Source organism: Eretmochelys imbricata, chromosome 1 (assembly GCF_965152235.1).
Source record: "Eretmochelys imbricata isolate rEreImb1 chromosome 1, rEreImb1.hap1, whole genome shotgun sequence".
NCBI classification, from domain to species: domain Eukaryota; kingdom Metazoa; phylum Chordata; order Testudines; family Cheloniidae; genus Eretmochelys; species Eretmochelys imbricata.
In genome coordinates, this window is record NC_135572.1 from 52848491 (window position 1) to 52867049 (window position 18559).

General features: G+C 40.8%; 1 protein-coding gene across 3 annotated transcripts in view; it reads right to left on the reverse strand.

Moving 5' to 3' along the window:
* Window positions 1-7125: 7125 nt before the first annotated feature.
* The window catches only part of CCDC169 (coiled-coil domain containing 169), a 44958-nt gene continuing 33524 nt past the window's right edge, over window positions 7126-18559 (reverse strand). The window contains exon 7 of one of the 3 annotated variants that reach the window (XM_077810295.1): window positions 7126-7267. In XM_077810295.1, the coding sequence (XP_077666421.1) occupies window positions 7208-7267 (60 nt within the window). In that variant the 3' untranslated portion in view covers window positions 7126-7207. Of the gene's footprint in view, window positions 7268-13857; window positions 17720-18559 lie in introns of those variants that run through there. The other 2 variants (XM_077810285.1, XM_077810275.1) reach the window with 2 other exon arrangements.

Genomic DNA, 18559 nt, shown 5'->3' on the forward strand with positions numbered 1-18559 from the left:
ACCGCATTAGTGAGAAAGACACTGGAATACTGTTTCCAGATTTTAAAAATTAGAGAGGATGCAAAAGAGAGCTGCAAAACTGATTTGAGATCTGCTTAGCTTAGTAAAAAGAAGACAGAGAGGTGACTTGTTTACAGTGTCTGAGTACTTTCATGGGGAGATCATACCAGGTACTCAAATGCTCTAATCTAGTGGAGAAAGACATAACAAGAACCAGCTTCCAGACGCTGATAATTTAAATTACAAATAAGGCACACGTTTAACACAGAAGGCAATTACCCATAGGAACAAACTATCAAAGAAAGTGATGGATTCTCAATCTCTTGGAATCTTCATCTCAAGACTGGATGCCTTTCCATAAGATATGCTTTAGCCAAACAAATTATTGGGCTCAATGCAGGGCTAACTAGGTGAAATTGGATGGCCTTTAGCTCTATCAGATTTAATGAAATCTGTGCATGACACTCAACTGGCTATTTAACATTCCGTTTTGAAAAAGGATGACATTTATCATTTTGCCATATAAACTGATGGGCTTTTTAGACAGATGAATGATAGTATGGAAAGATCATACTGCAGAACAGATTAAGAACATTTATGTCACCCTTTTTTACCCTTCACACATTTGTAAAGAATTGTGAACAGCTATGTGTCATTCCAATGAGTTACAAATATTCATTCAAGCTTTGTTTCAGAAGAAGGTCTAAGCAAGTGACACATTTTGCAGGGTACTTTTTAAAAAAATTCCATTTTCAGCTTACAGTTTAAAAGAAATAACAGCTCAAATGTAAAATATCCTTTTTCCTCAAATGAATCAGAATCATTGTATTGCTCAGCAAAAACTGCTACACAAAAGTCAATGAACGCAATTTACCTGTATACTAGAAGTGACAGCATTATACAAAGTATGCTCTGGAGGTTAGCAATAGCTAAACATCTAAAAGCTTGTGGCCTAGTATTCTCAAATATATCTTTTTGAATCATTCATGAAATGGTGGCCACTTGTTCAAGAAGCTATAATATTTTCTTCCAACATGGATGCAGTCTTTCCATTGTCATAATATTCTAGAGTCCAGAGGGAAATCTTCATATGTTCGTATGGTTTATTTTCCACACCTGGAGTTGCATGATTTTTGATATTACTATATGACATGACTATATGCACTCATATCATATTAGTGGTCAAATTAAATTAAGTGGATTATTTTGGGGGGTGGAAACAGAATTTCTGGGGGGAGAGGGAAGATAGGCAATTTGAACTAAGGGTAAATGGATTTTGTTAGTGCTTGGACCATTTGCCAGAACCCATACATTCAGACCTAACCACCACCTTCTCTCCCTTCATTCTCGAATATAAAGGACTATGTAGAATTTATAGCCTGAATCCTGGAGTATGTACAATATTTTTTTTTAAAACTCAGATTCATTTTTCCTGATTAGACATAGAACTTTTTTTTTTTAGACTGAATTTCCATGTGACAAGCTCATCATAAAATGAGTATCAAGATCTGTTTTCCATCTGCCAAAATACTTTGGGTCTTTTTGTAATACTATACAGTTCCTGCAGATTGTATATACGGGGGCGTATGCTGTATAAAATGGAGACTAATATATTCCCCTCTATTTGGATGAATATTCTAAGGTCTTATTGTTTTTAATATATTACTGCTAGTGACCTTGCCAATGTCTAATCTGCAAATATTGAAAAACAGGGACAGGCATTTCGGTAAACATCCTCAGGGAACCAAAAATTTTTTCCTCTGAATAATTTTGTTATACTTTTAGGTGTCAAGTTGGCTTCATGATCCTAATATTAAAAAAACATGTACTGGTGTATTGAGAGAAAGACAGTGCATAATGCCTGATCTGCCTTCAGTTGAGCTCTGCAAGCCTCACCAACAGGTACTCGAATAGTCTAAATCACACTTTTTAGCATAAATTGGCACTTTCTGCATTGTACTACAGTGAAAAAATGTTTTAAGTACCAAAGTTTCCCTTCCTACTATGACCCACAAAGAAGGAGGAGAACACTTCAACCTCCCTGGACACACAACAGCAGATTTAAAGGTAGCCATCCTGCAGCAAAAAAACTTCAGGACCAGACTTCAAAGAGAAACTGCTGAGCTTCAGTTCATTTGCAAATTTGACACCATCAGCTCAGGATTAAACAAAGACTATGAACGGCTAGCCAACTACAAAAGCAGTTTCTCCTCCCTTGGTGTTCACACCTCAACTGCTAGAAGAGGGCCTCATCCTCCCTGACTGAGCTAACCTCATTATCCCTAGCCTGATTCTTGCTTGCATATTTATTATACCTGCCTCTGGAAATTTCCACTACATGCATCCGACGAAGTGGGTATTTACCCACGAAAGCTTATGCTCCAATATGTCTGTTAGTCTATAAGGTGCCACAGGACTCTTTGCTGCCTTTTTTATTTTGTTTTTCTCCTATTTTCATAGCCAGAGATATTTGGGTTGCTTTGGACTGTGGCATGGAATAGGTTCTAAGGAAAAGCGGAGTGAGAATGGCTCCCTCTTCTCATCCAAATCCCAAACTGGAAGGTGACTGTGTTGAAGCCATTTATGAAAATGGACGCTTTGTGGTGATACAGTGAAGGAGAATTTCCCCACCCCATTGCTCTTGGGGTCTCAAATAATTAAGTTCACTTAACCCAAAGGAAGGGTTGTCCAGAGAAGACATCATTGTGTCCTGACTCCAAGCAGGAAGAGTAAACAACATTGATTAGCCTGTCAACATTACTTTATGTCTTTATGAAACTGAAAGTATTATTAGCCATTAGAAAGCATCACGAGGCCCGAATCAAGATCAGTGCAATAGGGCCCTGGAGACATGTATGGTCTCTGTCCTGAAAAGCTTGCAATCACTTAGCTCTAAAGCAACATTGTTAATATTTCAACTCCTGTATTTCTGCTGATCCAACGATTCATTAATTCAATTAATGTGATCTGAAGGGATGCACTGAATACAAGCACATGCCATTTGTGCCATCCATTCCACCCGTCTGCTCTACTCTTTTGGGGCACTGGCTCATTCATAGGTAGAACCTACAGTGCTCATCAAGGACTCAAACCCTCTAAATCATTAAAAAAAATATAATCCTCGGAATGCCCATAACCCCATACTTCATATGGGCATTGTGAGGATTATATTTCTGTAACGTTTTAGAGGTGTTTTACCTGTTTGACAGATGAGAAACTGAATCATGACAATCTCATCTTCCGAAGTCCCAATTCGGTGTCCTAGCATCAAAACCATCTATTCAGAATCAACATAGTAATTAGAAGTCATTTTAGAGGAGAGATAAGTATGACCATTAGAGTCTATCTGTAGGCCTTGTCCACACAAATAATGACCATGTCTGAATCATTATGACATCTGAGTTACAGGATGATCCAAAATGCTGACACCAACTCAACAATCAGTGTAGATTAGGACAGGCTGTGTCTACAGTAACTTGATAAAGTGGCTCAACTCATAAGGAAGTAGATCATGGCCATTTCTTCTACTGGGAACTTTTTGCCCCATCCCAGCAGACCAGACATTGCTGTAATCATCACAACGTGCTGGGTACACTCATGCAATACTATCAGTCACACAGGATGGTGAGCTCAAGTTAATCTACTTAGCTACCTAAGGACTTAATATCACTAATTGAGGGTATTTTAAAGAGAGAATTTTTCAGCTGAATCACTCTACTTAACAACTTAAAAAAAAAAACTTTTCCAACATCCCTGTTCAAAAGAATTTAGTGCAGAGTGCAGGCAGAGTGCAACATGCAGATAAAGCAAAAGAAAGTTGGTACAATTCTATAGCAGCCAAAATAACTAAGGGCAAAAGAAAATAAAAGCCTATATAAAAGCTTTAGTTAGTTACAGCTATTACACCTTTAGAATAAAGGTACAAAAATTTTAGAGGGTTTTGTTTTTACTTAATTAGCCCAGCCGCTTACAGTCATAGAATCATAGAAAATCAGGGTTGGAAGAGACCTCAGGAGGTCATCTAGTCCAACCCCCTGCTCAAAGCAGGACCAATCCCCACCTAAATCATCCCAGCCAGGGCTTTGTCAAGCCTGACCTTAAAAACTTCTAAGGAAGGAGATTCCACCACCTCCCTAGGTAACGCATTCCAGTGCTTCACCACCCTCCTAGTGAAAAAGCTTTTCCTAATATCCAACCTAAACCTCCCCCACTGCAACTTAGAATCTCCTCGTTCTGTCATCTGCTACCACTGAGAACAGTCGAGATCCATCCTCTTTGGAACCCCCTTTCAGGTAGTTGAAAGCAGCTATTAAATCTCCCTCATTCTTCTCTTCCGCAGACTAAACAATCCCAGTTCCCTCAGCCTCTCCTCATAAGTCATGTGTTCCAGTCCCCTAATCATTTTTGTTGCCCTCCGCTGGACTCTTTCCAATTTTTCCACATCCTTCTTGTAGTGTGGGGCCCAAAACTGGACACAGTACTCCAGATGAGGCCTCACCAATGTCGAATAGAGGGGAACGATCACGTCCCTCGATCTGCTGGCAATGCCCCTACTTATACATCCCAAAATGCCATTGGCCTTCTTGGCAACAAGGGCACACTGTTGACTGATATCCAGCTTCTCGTCCACTGTAACCCCTAGGTCCTTTTCTGCAGAACTGCTGCCTAGCCATTCGGTCCCTAGTCTGTAGCGGTGCATGGGATTCTTCCATCCGAAGTGCAGCACTCTGCACTTGTCCTTGTTGAACCTCATCAGATTTCTTTCCTCCAGTGTATCTACCAATCCTCCCAATTTAGTGTCATCTGCAAAATTGCTGAGGGTGCAATCCACGCCATCCTCCAGATCATTAATGAAGATATTGAACAAAACCAGCCCCAGGACTGACCCTTGGGGCACTCCACTTGATACCGGTTGCCAACTAGACATGGAGCCATTGATCACTACCCGTTGAGCCCGATAATCTAACCACCTTATAGTCCATTCATCCAGCCCATACTTCTTTAACTTGCTGGCAAGAATACTGTGGGAGACCGTGTCAAAAGCTTTGCTAAAGTCGAGGAATAACACATCCACTGCTTTCCCCTCATCCACAGAGCCAGTTATCTCGTCATAGAAGGCAATTAGATTAGTCAGGCATGACTTGCCCTTGGTGAATCCATACTGACTGTTCCTGATCACTTTCCTCTCCTCTAAGTGCTTCAGAATTGATTCCTTGAGGACCTGCTCCATGATTTTTCTAGGGACTGAGATGAGGTTGACTGGCCTATAGTTCCCCAGATCCTCCTCCTTCCCTTTTTTAAAGATGGGCACTACATTAGCCTTTTTCCAGTCGTCCTGGACCTCCCCTGATCGCCATGAGTTTTCAAAGATAATGGCCAATGGCTCTGCAATCACATCCGCCAACTCCTTTAGCACTCTCAGATGCAGCGCATCCGGCCCCATGGACTTGTGCTCGTCCAGCTATTCTAAATAGTCCCGAACCACTTCTTTCTCCACAGAGGGCTGGTCACCTCCTCCCCATGCTGTGCTGCCCAGTGCAGTAGTCTGGGCGCTGACCTTGTTCGTGAAGACAGAGGCAAAAAAACATTGAGTACATTAGCTTTTTCCACATCCTCTGTCACCAGGTTGCCTCCCTCATTCAGTAAGGGGCCCACACTTTCCTTGACTTTCTTCTTGTTGCTAATATACCTGAAGAAACCCTTCTTGTTACTCTTAACATCGCTTGCTAGCTGCAAATCCAAGTGTGATTTGGCCTTCCTGATTTCACTCCTGCATGCCTGAGCTATATTTGTACACTCTTCCCTGGTCATTTGTCCAATCTTCCACTTCTTGTAAGCTTCTTTTTTGTGTTTAAGATCAGCAAGGATTTCACTGTTAAGCAAAGCTGGTCGCCTGCCATATTAACTATTCTTTCAACACATCGGGATGGTTTGTCCCTGTAACCTCAATAAGGATTCTTTAAAATACAGCCAGCTCTCCTGGACTCCTTTCCCCCCCATGTTATTCTCTCAGGGGATCCTGCCCATCAGTTCCCTCAGGGAGTCAAAGTCTGCTTTTCTGAAGTCCAGGGTCTGTATTCTGCTGCTCTCCTTTATTCCTTGTGTCAGGATCCTGAACTTGACCATTTCATGGTCACTGCCTCCCTGGTTCCCATCCACTTTTGCTTCCCCTACTAATTCTTCCCTGTTTGTGAGCAGCAGGTCAAGAAGAGCTCTGCCTCTAGTTGGTTCCTCCAGCACTTGCACCAGGAAATTGTCCCCTACACTTTCCAAAAACTTCCTGGATTGTCTGTGTACTGCTATATTGCTCTCCCAGCAGATATCAGGGTGATTGAAGACTCCCATGAGAACCAGGGCCTGCAATCTAGTAACTTCCGTTACTAGACTCCCACCACGACATCACCATTGTTGCTCACACTTCTAAACTTAATTCAGAGACTGTCAGGTTTTGCTGCAGTTTCATACCAGAGCTCTGAGCAGTCATACTGCTCTCTTACATACAGTGCAACTCCCCCACCTTTTCTGCCCTGCCTGTCCTTCCTGAACAGTTTATATCCATCCATGACAGTACTCCAGTCATGTGAGTTATCCCACCAAGTCTCTGTTATTCCAATCACAACATAATTCCTTGACTGCTTCCTATTCTTCTGCAGTCGGTAAAGAATTCATCTTTAGAAAGACCACACTGAATGTGTACTCATCCAAGAAAACGGCAACACTGCTAATCATGATGGCAATAGAAATGATTCCTCTATAATCTCTGGTGTAGTCTCAACAGCAGCATCTCCTCCAACTAATAAGATGGCTATTTTCACCTGAAAAAGAAAACAAAAAGAAAAGCCAAACAGGGAAACTGTTATGGTCATGACCAATAAAGAGTCATAGTCAGTAAAAGACTGTGTATCAAAAGATTTATTTAGAAAGTCTTTCCCACAGATTCTAAGAGTTAACAAAACCCGACCAGTATTCTCTTTTTAAATATTTATTTATAATCCCCAAATAGCAATCATTTTGTGCCAGATACCTGTTGCATTTCCAATATTCCTTTAGCTACCAGCTCTGACTTTACTCCCGAGAAGATGTTTTTTTTTGTATGGAAAGTTTCCTCTAATTTTGCTCTCATAGTCTACGTTCAGTAAATAAGTAAAGCGGTCAGCTTTCAAGAGATAACCTCTGTGCTTTCTATTTATGTGTTTCTGCCACCTGATTAAGAACCATACACCTGCAGTAGCTTTAGCATCAGGCCACTGCACTGTAGAAAAAGCATCTGTAGGAAAAGAAATGGCTTACATTAAAACAATACCACACTTAGGAAAAAAGTAGCATTATTTCTGTACACATTGAGTCTTGCTGCATGAAAACCTTCAAGAGTTGCCAGTTTTTCTAATGGACTCTAGTGCAGAATGTTTCCATTGATCACCACTGTGTAAATGACAGCCTGAGGTTCGTTAATATTTTTTTGCATTAGAGGTTAAAGACCTAGTCTATTTAAGACCTAGTCTATAGAAAGTTTCAGAGTAACAGCCGTGTTAGTCTGTATTCGCAAAAAGAAAAGGAGTACTTGTGGCACCTTAGAGACTAACCAATTTATTTGAGCATAAGCTTTCGTGAGCTACAGCGAAGTGAGCTGTAGCTCACGAAAGCTTATGCTCAAATAAATTGGTTAGTCTCTAAGGTGCCACAAGTACTCCTTTTCTTTTTGCAGATAGAAAGTGTGAAAGTCGGGACATGGGGTGGGGGGTAATAGGTGCCTATATAAGAAAAAAGCCCTCAATATAGGGACTGTCCTACAAAATCTGGACATCTGGTCACCCTATTTAAGACCAGATTACATAATTTTGTAATGTAAAAGGAAAAAAGTGAATTTTCTGCTGGGCACGAACACACGCACACACACACTCTACACACAGAGTCAAAACACTTTGTACATTTTGTCTTTATACTCCTTTACATGTTCCTCAAGTGCTCTGAACACTTTCGGTTCTCTATACACGTAATAATAAATAAAAAGGCAAACAGGACTATTCATGGAGGCATACATATTGGAATAGTTATTTTCTCCAAATTGCAAATAGTTAATAGGTTATTCAGGCCCCTTCTTCTATACTTGACATTTCTCAGTGAAAAGGCCTTTTGATTTCACTTAATTCTGAATGCTTTCTCTCTCCTTCAATGTTTTTCTATTTCAGTGTTAACATAAAGAGGTATCAGGGGAAACCTATTTTATACAAGTGTTAGGACATGATTATTTTATTGCCAAACACCAAAACAATGAAACAGAAACAAACCATTAATGTCACTGCACTATGTCTCCATAACACTAATGGTTTGTTTCTACTTCATATAGCGCTCGCCATTTACAAGGCTTCAGACAGCAAGAAAGTCAATAGATCACTGAAATACTCCAAGGTAGCAGAGGATTATGGAACTTCCCTTTTGCTGATTGGGCAGTAGTTCAGTCAATGTCACATGGCTGTAAAACCAAAAAGGCACACAACAAACATCTCCAAATGGAAACTGTGATTTTCTTGTCAGACACAGATAGGGTGAGAGTCGAGTGAGAAAACTGTTTGATCCAAATACTGCCTAGTGTAATAAGGTTTAAGATTTAGATTGTGCACTTACCTTTTATTTTCTTTGGTAACTATCTCTGACCTTTTTGTGCCTCCCACTTATAATAACTGAAAATCTTTCTGGAGTTCATAAATCTCGTTTATATTTTACCTAAAGCTGTGCGGTTTGGTTGAAGTGCTTGGGAAATCTCAGCTCAGGTTACAAAGGCTTGTGTATGTCCTCTCCACTCTGAGGGAAGGATGGACTGGGTAGTAAACTTGCCCTGGTCAGAAGCCTGACCAATGTAAGACAGTAGAGTTCAGGATGCAAGGCTGGGGGCTTGGGAGAATTGGCTGGTGCCTCCGTGTGATTTATGAGCAGCTCTGGGAGCATTCATGCAATCTAGCTGGGTGTGGGGCTTCACATGCGGTTGTGCTGAGTGATAACAGCACTCAGAGGGGTTTACTGCTTGTCACTAGCAAAGCATTGTGAGAGACAGCCCAGGCTGGAGAGTTAAGAGGGCACAGCGGTACCCCAGTTCAAGGTTGTACCCCGGGGGTCCCATCACAATAGATTCTCCCTAAACAAGTCAAAAGCAAAAATGTATTCTTTGCCTCCAACAGTTTTTGACTTAAAGTAGTCCTGAAAAATGTATTGCTTAAGGAAACCTCTGCAAATACTGTTCTATAGGACAACTCATTGGAATACGTCTCAATTTCTCCAGAATGAATAACAATGTTCCTGTAAAATGCATTACTCTTCCCCCAAAACTTCAAGACAAAGATTCTGTAGGCCAGATCTTGCCCCAAATACATATGTGCACACCCATTATCTTAAATAGGTTTGAACAGGAATAATTGAGTGACTTTTTTATAACATGACCAAAAAGTTTAGAGTGGATGGGACACAGGTAAATCCTGGCCGTTGTTCGACCATGTTGTAATTGGGTTGGAGTAAACCATTTATAGCTTTAATGTAGACAAAGTCTAAAAATATAGTCAAAAAATAAAATAAAGTCTATTTTCAACTTTTGTTTCCACTTTCCACAGAAGGATTTTTTGTCAAACGACCTTGGCTGGAAAGAAACTGGGGTTCTTTCTGTCCTTTTACTTCTTAGGAGGTTTTCCTTTCCATTTCCTTCCTCTGCAGCAATTCCAAAACAAGCTCTTTGGGGCAGCAGCCTTTCCTTCTTTCCTACCTCAGAAGCACTTAGGACACAGTGGGCATCATCATAAATGATGCTTGCATGAGCACAGAGCTCTTGAAAAGAAAAGAAGGTGCTACAGGCTCCTGTACATATTTGGCCAGGAGGTACTGAGGAGTCACAAGGCCAGTGCTCAAGCTCAGAGACATGCCATTAAATCTTCCTAAGGCTCAGACTTTTAAGTAACATAAGAAGCAAAAAGAGTTTAAATAAAATGGTTTAAGTACCATAAAACTGTAAAATATTAAGGAGAGATGGAAATTGATTAGGGCACAAAGGGGTATAGCAGTAATGGAATGAAACTAGGGGAAAAAAATTGTCTTGATCAGCCCAAAACCGATTTTACAGGAAGACATGTGGAACCGGCTCCTAAAGAGAAGTGGTGGAACCCCATTTTTGCAATTGAAGCATTGTGAAATGGAATTCAGGAAAAAATTCTTCATTAGCAAGGCCATGCACTAAAGGACATAACATCTTTTCCATCTCTACCTTCTTTGACAACTTTTTCAGGATATGCTTGTTATACTGTACCCCATATTCTTCACAGTGATATTATTATGATATGATTATGACAGTTATGATGTATTTGATGCAAAACACGTCATGTGAGATGTTGCTGCAAAGGTTATGATTTGCTGAATATGATTATCCTATTTGTATGCATGTATCATTTTTGTATCCAAAGTTATGAATATTGGCTATATATCTATTTCACATGTAGCTATTCCTGGGCAACGTCCACTAGGCAAAAGGCTCTCAGTCTAGATCGCTGTCTGGTAAGTGCCCATTCAAGTTAATGAGCCATTAGAGAGAACAATAGGCCTTGGGAGAAGCTTATCTCCCACTTGGCGAGCTTTCTAAGGATGCTACAAACAGCCTCGAGTAATGGCTGCTGTGACGCTACAGGAACATGTGACCAGGTCACCTGGTGCTGGACTGCATCTTGGGATATCAGTATTTTTCCACAGACTGGCACGGGAACCAAGCTGTGAAACAGAGGGTTCCCACCATATGCAAAATCTATATAAGGCAGGGGAGTGACATCAAGGTTCTTCACTGACTCTCCACCCAAAGAGACTCCTAGAAACACCCAAGGAACAAGGACTGAACTGGGGGAAGTGCTGAATCCAGGCTAAAGGGATTTTTAGCCTGTGAATAGAACGCCTGGGGATTCTAAGCTGTAAACAAGTGCACCTTGCCCCTTAAGAATCTGCAGTCTGCTTGTACCATCACTTAGGGTGAGGATCACTATTCATATCCAATCTCTTTAGTATATTAAGCTTAGTTTGCATTTTTATTTGCTAGGTAATCCGCTTTGATCTGTTTGCTATCCCTTATAATCACTTAAAATCTATCTTTTATAGTTAATGAACTTGTTTTTGCTTTGTCTAAAACCAGTGTGTGGGAGTCATAACTCGGGGAAGAAAGCAGTTATGTATTCCTCTCCACATTGAGGGAGGGGGCAAATTTCATGAGCTTCCACTGTACAGCTCCTTGTGCAGCACAAGATAGTATAATTTTGGGTATACACTCCAGAGAGGGTGTGTGTCTGAGTAGCTGGGAAGTTCCCTAGATGGAACCTTCCCATTCAGGGGCTGGTCACAGCACCCACATTTAACTGCAGCTGGGCGTGTCCCTACCTGTATGTGTGCTGGCAAAAGTGCAGGTTAAAGCCTGGAGAGGGCTTGGCAGCTTGTCACAGCAGTACAGTGAAAAGGGAGCCCAGGCTGGTTGGTCAGGAGGGCTCAGTGGTACCCCAGTTCCAGGTGGCACCCCGGGGGGAACCCGTGACAATCCTAATTATGACTCTGCATAATAAAATAAATCAGTGTCTGAAAAAAGGCTTTTATCGATTGCATTAACTATTTGAAATCTAAATCTGCAGTCAATGTGGATGTTAAACATGTAGATTGCTATAATTTTTGCATTTCTACTAATTATTCCATTTTCTATCCCATATCCAAAGTTAGTAGCTTCAACTCAAAAATAAAATCTTACAAATTAAGGGATTGGCAGGTCAGAAAGGAGAGAGAATAGCTAAGGGAACCCACCACTGAAAGGTAGCGTGTAGACAGTACTCCCCATGCTACAATCTGGAGCATAATAATCCTGTAATTAGTAACAGCAGGTGCTAAAGTGCTTAAAGTAAATCACTTCTACATTTTAGTGAGTTGTTATTTATGTCAGCGTTATCCACCAGAACAGATCTGACAGGACTGGTGGCAGCCGATGACCTCTGTTTCAGAGCAATTTTTGGACTCTGGTTTGCCAAATCCCATAGAAGTTAGACATTTAGTGTCAGAGAAGGCTGTAGTGCATTTTACACATCTCCAAATGCAGTTGTAAAGGGCAGGGATGGTTGTAGAAAACTCTAACCCTTCCCACATACACAGTTTTGTTACTGTGGCAACAGGTTTAGAAGTTCCAAACAAGATCCCAATCAAATTATTTGAAAGGTTATGAACACCAGGATACAGAGGAATGCATTGTGGTATGGAAGTTGTAACTGGAGAAATAGGATTAAAAACAAACCACCATCACCAAACCAGACACAGACATTTAGGTTGTAAGGATAAGTTTCCTGCAAGAACCTGCAAAACTAATCCTCAGTCTAACCAAGGATGCCGCATTGCGTAGGACATTTAAAAACAAAAGAAGATTGGACACAGTTCTAGAAATATATACTATAGGGATGATCTTGTACTGGTTGACCTAATCCGTGCTTAGGATTTACTTCTTCTGCTTAGATTTCCAATCCTAGTTTGTTGCTGTTCCAATTTAGCCTTCCAGTTTCTGTACTGTTGTTTTCTCCCATCTGAAGCTTATTAGTCTCTAACAGAGCATAAGCTTTTCAATGCGGGGACCTCATCTTCTCAAGCACCATATATGTCACGGAGGGCAGGGCTTGCTGGGTCTCCCTGTGCTGAGAGACTCAGTGTCCCTGCACTGAGGCCAGAATGGGGCTCACTGGGCTTCCCCACACTGAGGGCTGCCCCAGTGGAGGAGCCTGGGAGAAATAACTTGGGGTGTTCATGTTTCTTGAGCAGCCGCTATCTGGATGCAGACTGTGAGACAGAGCAGGGGAGCCTGCTTCCAAGCTGCTCTACTGCTCCATGCAGGAGGCTCAGCTCAGCTTTTTGTCCCAATACTTGAAAGGCTGCCATAAGAAAGATGGAGAAAAATTCTCCTCTCTTGCCACAGAGGGCAGGGCAAGAGGCAATAGGTTTAACTTACAGCAGATTTAGATTAAATCTCAGGAAAAACTTCCAAACTGTAAGAACAGTAGGACAATGAAACAGACTGCCTAGCAAAGTCATGAAATCTCCATCACTAGAGTTTTTCAAAAGGAGGCTGGATAGCCATCTGTCTTGGACCATTTAGGCACAACAAATCCTGCATCTTGGCAGAGGGTTAGACTAGATGATCCTTGCAGTGTCTTCTAATGCTATGGTTCTGATTCCAAGAGCTGCAGCTTTAAGAAACCCCAAATTAAAAATCTGGAGAAGGTGTTACCAAAAAACCCCTTTGTCTACCCACTCCTGGAATCTGAAGTGCCAATGACAGCTTTTTAAAGCTAAAAAGGGGAAGACTGGGGCCTGAGACTGTGCTCAGTTCACTGGTGCTAATCAGAGTAAATCCACTGAAGCCACTGGAGTTAACTTCTATGTAATACTGGGCTAAGGGAGTCAGGAAATCTAATTGCTTGGTACTACCTCGGTTACCTTCTGTCAGTGGATTAGAATAATCATGTTTGGGGACCTAATTCTACGGTGTAGTGCAGACAAAACTTTCACTATGTTCAAGCCTCGGACTCTGATTCTGACTTCGTCTGTACCCTCAGCTCAACTTGCTCCCTCATCATAGCATCAGATTCAGAATCCAGTGGCCTCATCAGCATCTTTGGGGTGTCCAAAGCTTTAGCTAAACTCTAAGCTTAAATTCTACAGTGATGGAACCTACCTTAGGTTTGTTACACCACAAAATAGAACCACATAATTGGGTCAGGGCACAACAGTATTGTAAACCAGACTGTACTTTTGTTTTATCCTTAGTGTAAACAGGCCCTGAATCACTGCTTCAGTTTTTCATTTGTAAAATGAGGATAATAGAGAAGTATGGGGTATATTGTAAGCATTACGTAATGTTTAAATGCCTTGAAATCCTCATATGAAAGATGCAATACAAGTACAAATATTATTCGTTCATGCAAATGTGAGCAAAGCCATTTTAATCCAGAGAAAAATACTAGAAAGAAAAGCCACACAGAAGAGTTGGACAGTATGGGAAGAATAAATCATACAAAATAAACCAAGAAAATTAAAAAACCCAAAACAACACCCCCCCGCACCTGACCAACAAACAAAACACCATAGCACAGGAAAGCTGTTAAAAAAAAATATATAACAGTACAAGAGTTAAATTCAAGTAAAAAGAAAAAACCCAACACACTTGCAGCCAGAAATAAAAGGAACCCTCTTTTTACAAAGAAACAATATTTTCTCTTCTAGTCCCTCACATTGCTCTTAGGTCCGAAAGGGCTGGCAGAAGAAATGGAAACTCAAAAACGCATCTCTGCTGAGAGTAAAGTGTGTGTTTATATGGATCAATTTCTCAATCCACAGTTTATAGATAAAGAAAGAACCTGCTAAAACTCCAATGTTTTAAGGCTTAAATGAGCAGCTTAATCACAGAATTGATTGGGCTGGAAGGGACCTCAAGAAGTCATCTAGTCCACTCCCCTGCACTCAGTATTATCTAGACCATTACTGACAGTTGTTTGTCTAACTTCCTCTTAAAAATCTCCAATGACCGAGATTCCACAACCTCCCTAGGCAATTTATTCCAGTGCTTAACCACTCTGACAGTTAGGAAGTTTTTCCTAATGTCCAACCTAAACTGCCCTTGCTGCAATTTAAGCCCATTGCTTCTTGTCCTATCCTCAGAGGTTAAGGAGAACAATTTTTCTCCCTTCACCTTGTAACAACCTTTTATACTTGAAAACTGCTATGTTAGATTTAGTTTCTGTTTTTAGCCTCTGCCTCCCTTCACTAGTTTACAGAGTGTTCTACTCTGCTAGTCCTCCACATCATCAGAACAGGCAGAAAACTAAACTGATTGAACTTTAAAACTTCAAATGTATGTCCTCAGTGAGGACCAGTCACATGGTACATGTGAAAAAAATCTGTGCTATGAATGATGAGTTAGCACAAACAGCTGTTCCATCTGTATCAGTGTGCAGGGTTCTAGTTCCTTAAAGCCTATTAAAATTATCACAATTGACTATGCTTACAACCGCCTGACATAGATGAAAGAATATGCCTGGCTGTTGAATGTATCCAAGAATGGGATCACCTTCACTATAGCAGATGTTCTTTACCTTTTATGCTAATGGGAGCATTATGTTACCACCCCCACCCCGCCAAGGACAATTGCCAGAACAGTCAGAATCTGAAAACTTTCCATATGGAAAAACTGGAACAGAATGATGCTAACCTAATCATTGGTGCTAGGCTTTCAACTGTTTTGGGGGGCTAAAAGGGTCAGACAGACCAGTCTGCTTGATAAAGAACCATACCAGCTGTATCATAGAAACAGTATAAATATCTTATAAATCTCAATCTAGATGAGGAAATGGTGTTTCCATAATGAATGTGCTGTATATCATTACAGTTCTTGTTTTCTTGCATTTTAGCAATGACATCATGTTCTTTCTGTATGAGTTTAATTGCAGCCTCACTTTAATGCTGCCACTGATAAGAAATTATGCTATTAGCACTGCTCTTAAAGAGACAAAAAGCTTTAATGAACACTGTGAAGAGCTACAGAAGCTCTTAAAATGAAAAGAGTCCATCAATCAGATTTATTCTGAAGAGTGCTTTTTAAATCTAACCTAGAAGGTTGACTTTTAAATACCAAAACATTCTCTTCACTATTCTGCAGTTAAAAAAAAAAAAAGCCTGCCAAAGTTCAATTACTGAAATATGTTGGCAAAGAAACTGCAACAATAATTGCATGCTTAAGATTGAAGATATAATTCAAAATACTTCAAATAATCCCTCAGCGGTGATTTACAGGGCAGTAATTTAAAAGTATGGTACTACTTAGGCTGCAAATCTGCAATGATACATGGGAGCAGTCCCACTGAAGTACACTGGAAGTCTTTGCAGGATCGGGGCCTTAGATGGAAACATCAGTTTGTAAGTTTAGATTTCATATACTAAAATATATACACCAGCAAACAAGAAATATACATAGGATTTTAAGATAGAACCCTTCATTCACAATAGGTACACTTTGAAGAATCTTTAGGTAACAATATTCGTTTGGGGACATTCGCAAAACACATTAAAACTTTGGTTTATACAGTAAGGGCCCTACCCAGCTGAAAACAGCAGTGGAATTCCAAGCCATGCAAACTGCTGACGGCTGTGGATACTGGCTCTGCAGAAGCCATCCCTTTTAGCACGGTCATTTACAGGCCAGGCCTAGAATTGATCTGTCTTCCCTGCCAAAGCCAGCGAGTTCATGGAACATAGCACAACCCTAAGGGTAGAGGAACTGTGCTGCATAGCCATAGGAGGAAGAGACTGACTCCAAGCTTGGACTCTAGCAGGCCGAGCTTTTTTTAAAAAGGATACCTGAGAGTTAAGAAACCAGGGGTGCAATAAAGGGGGTCCCAGGTCCCCCTGCTTGGCCCTTGACCAGAGGTAGGTGGCATAACAGTGGAGCCCCTCCCCTGATGGTGTGACAAAGGAGTGGGCAGGCCAAATTTGAGTGGTCTTGTGACCCCATGTGCCAGGTCACCTGATCAGTCAAGTTTGGCCCGGCTGCCTCTCTGTCATGCCAGCAGGGAAGAGACTCCACTTTTATCCCACCCAGCTCTGCCTCCCCAATGCCATAGGTGCACCCTGTCCCCAGAACCGCTGCTGGGAACCTGACGAGAACCTGATTGTTTGCGAGCTGAAAGCCAATAAGCCAATGGGGAGGCAGTATCTCAGACAGAAAATAAGGCAAATTTTTAACACAGAGTAATTAGCCATTGGAACAAGTTACCAAGAGTTATGGTGAATTCTCCCTCACCATGTATGCATCCGACGAAGTGGGTATTCACCCACGAAAGCTTATGCTCCAATACGTCTGTTAGTCTATAAGGTGCCTCAGGACTCTTTGCCGCTCTCCCTCACAAGCAATTTTTAAATCAAGATTGGATGTTTTGCTGTCGGAATTATTCTGTGGAAGTTCTCTGGCCTGAAAATTGTGGTTGCCTTCCTAGAAAGAACCATCTGTTTTCCCATCCTCTAGTAATCAAGGGAGTTTCCCCAGTAGCTTGTGTGCTAAGTGGCTATTCCTAACGGGGTATTACTCTTTTCTTCTGGTATAGGTAGTGGGATTACTCTTCAGGTCACATCACTCCTCTCTTCTTCTCCCTCGTTGAGAGCTCTAAAACCAGAAACTTTAAATTTTTTTCAGTGACTGGCTGTGGAGTCAAAGTGGGGAAGAACCTGCCTAGCATAAGGCATTTAAATGATTCCCTGAGTCACCCAACTTGATTCCTATGATTCCTTGATTCAGTTTTCACATATGGCAATCAGGCTGGGAAGGCTTAGACTTCATTAGCATTAAGAGGGCACCCAGGAACTGCTTGGTGAGCTATTCCACAGGATTATAGAGGGCTACTTTTCCCTCAGAATAGGGAGCCTCTGAAGCTGCCAGGAGGCACACAGACCTTCATTAGTAGTTATTGTTATTGGAATGTGTCCTAAATCAATGTGGTACATACATTTTTCTTCAGAAACATTTAGTTAAATATATAGAAACAAGAATAAAAGTGATTGGAAGTTCTTGTTAAGAATATTAAGTCAGTGCTTTAATTTTGGAAGTTGTTTCACTCCTGCAGTCTTTTTAATTGGTCCTTTTTTGGGATCCAGAATCCTTTGATTTTCTGGAACATTATGTCTTCTTCTGAAATAAAGTCAGAAAGGTTAGTCATTACATGTCACTTACACTATGATGCTCCAGAAACTTGAACTGCTGGAAATTGGCATGCTTTTTATATTGAAATAACTGATTATTATAATAATAAACAGACAGTTTCTTTCTGGGTGTGATGTTAACAGAGCATTTAATTATTCTGTGTACAAATCCCAATCCTCATCATTCCTGAATAACTTTATATTATTTAAATGATTAAATTTAAACGGAAAATGAAGAGAATATTAAACATTTGTATAAACAGGAAGGCAACAGGCTGGGGAGACATTTTCACCTATTATATGCTCCCTATGAAGACACGGAAATTACTGTCTGCACCTGTAATTAGAGCTCTGCAGACAGTATCCTCTGGAGAGCCATGCTCTTACTGCCATGCCCTTACATATAAAACTTTGGTAGCTGGCTAACAAGTTTACATTCACTTCATGGGAATAAACAACACTTTATAAAGCTTAGGGGAGTTATTTACTTTTGGATCTATAAGGTTTAATCTATAGGGACTACAGAACAGAATTTCAAAGGGAAGAAAGGTGACTAAGTAAATCCACAAAGCCATTCTCAGGAGGATGCAGGCAGCATCTCTCTACTATTATGCAAAATAGCTAAGTATCTCTCTATTTATCCTTGCAGTATTTAAGCATTTTCTATAGCCTAACATACAACGTTTCAGTTTCTCTCTCACCCAGTTGTGACAGGAGGAAGGGAATATATATCAATTGCATACCTATGCAATACATATGTGTGTGTGCACTGATGACTGGAGAAATACTCTGCATATTGTTCGGTGGTGAAAGTTGCAATCATTTCATA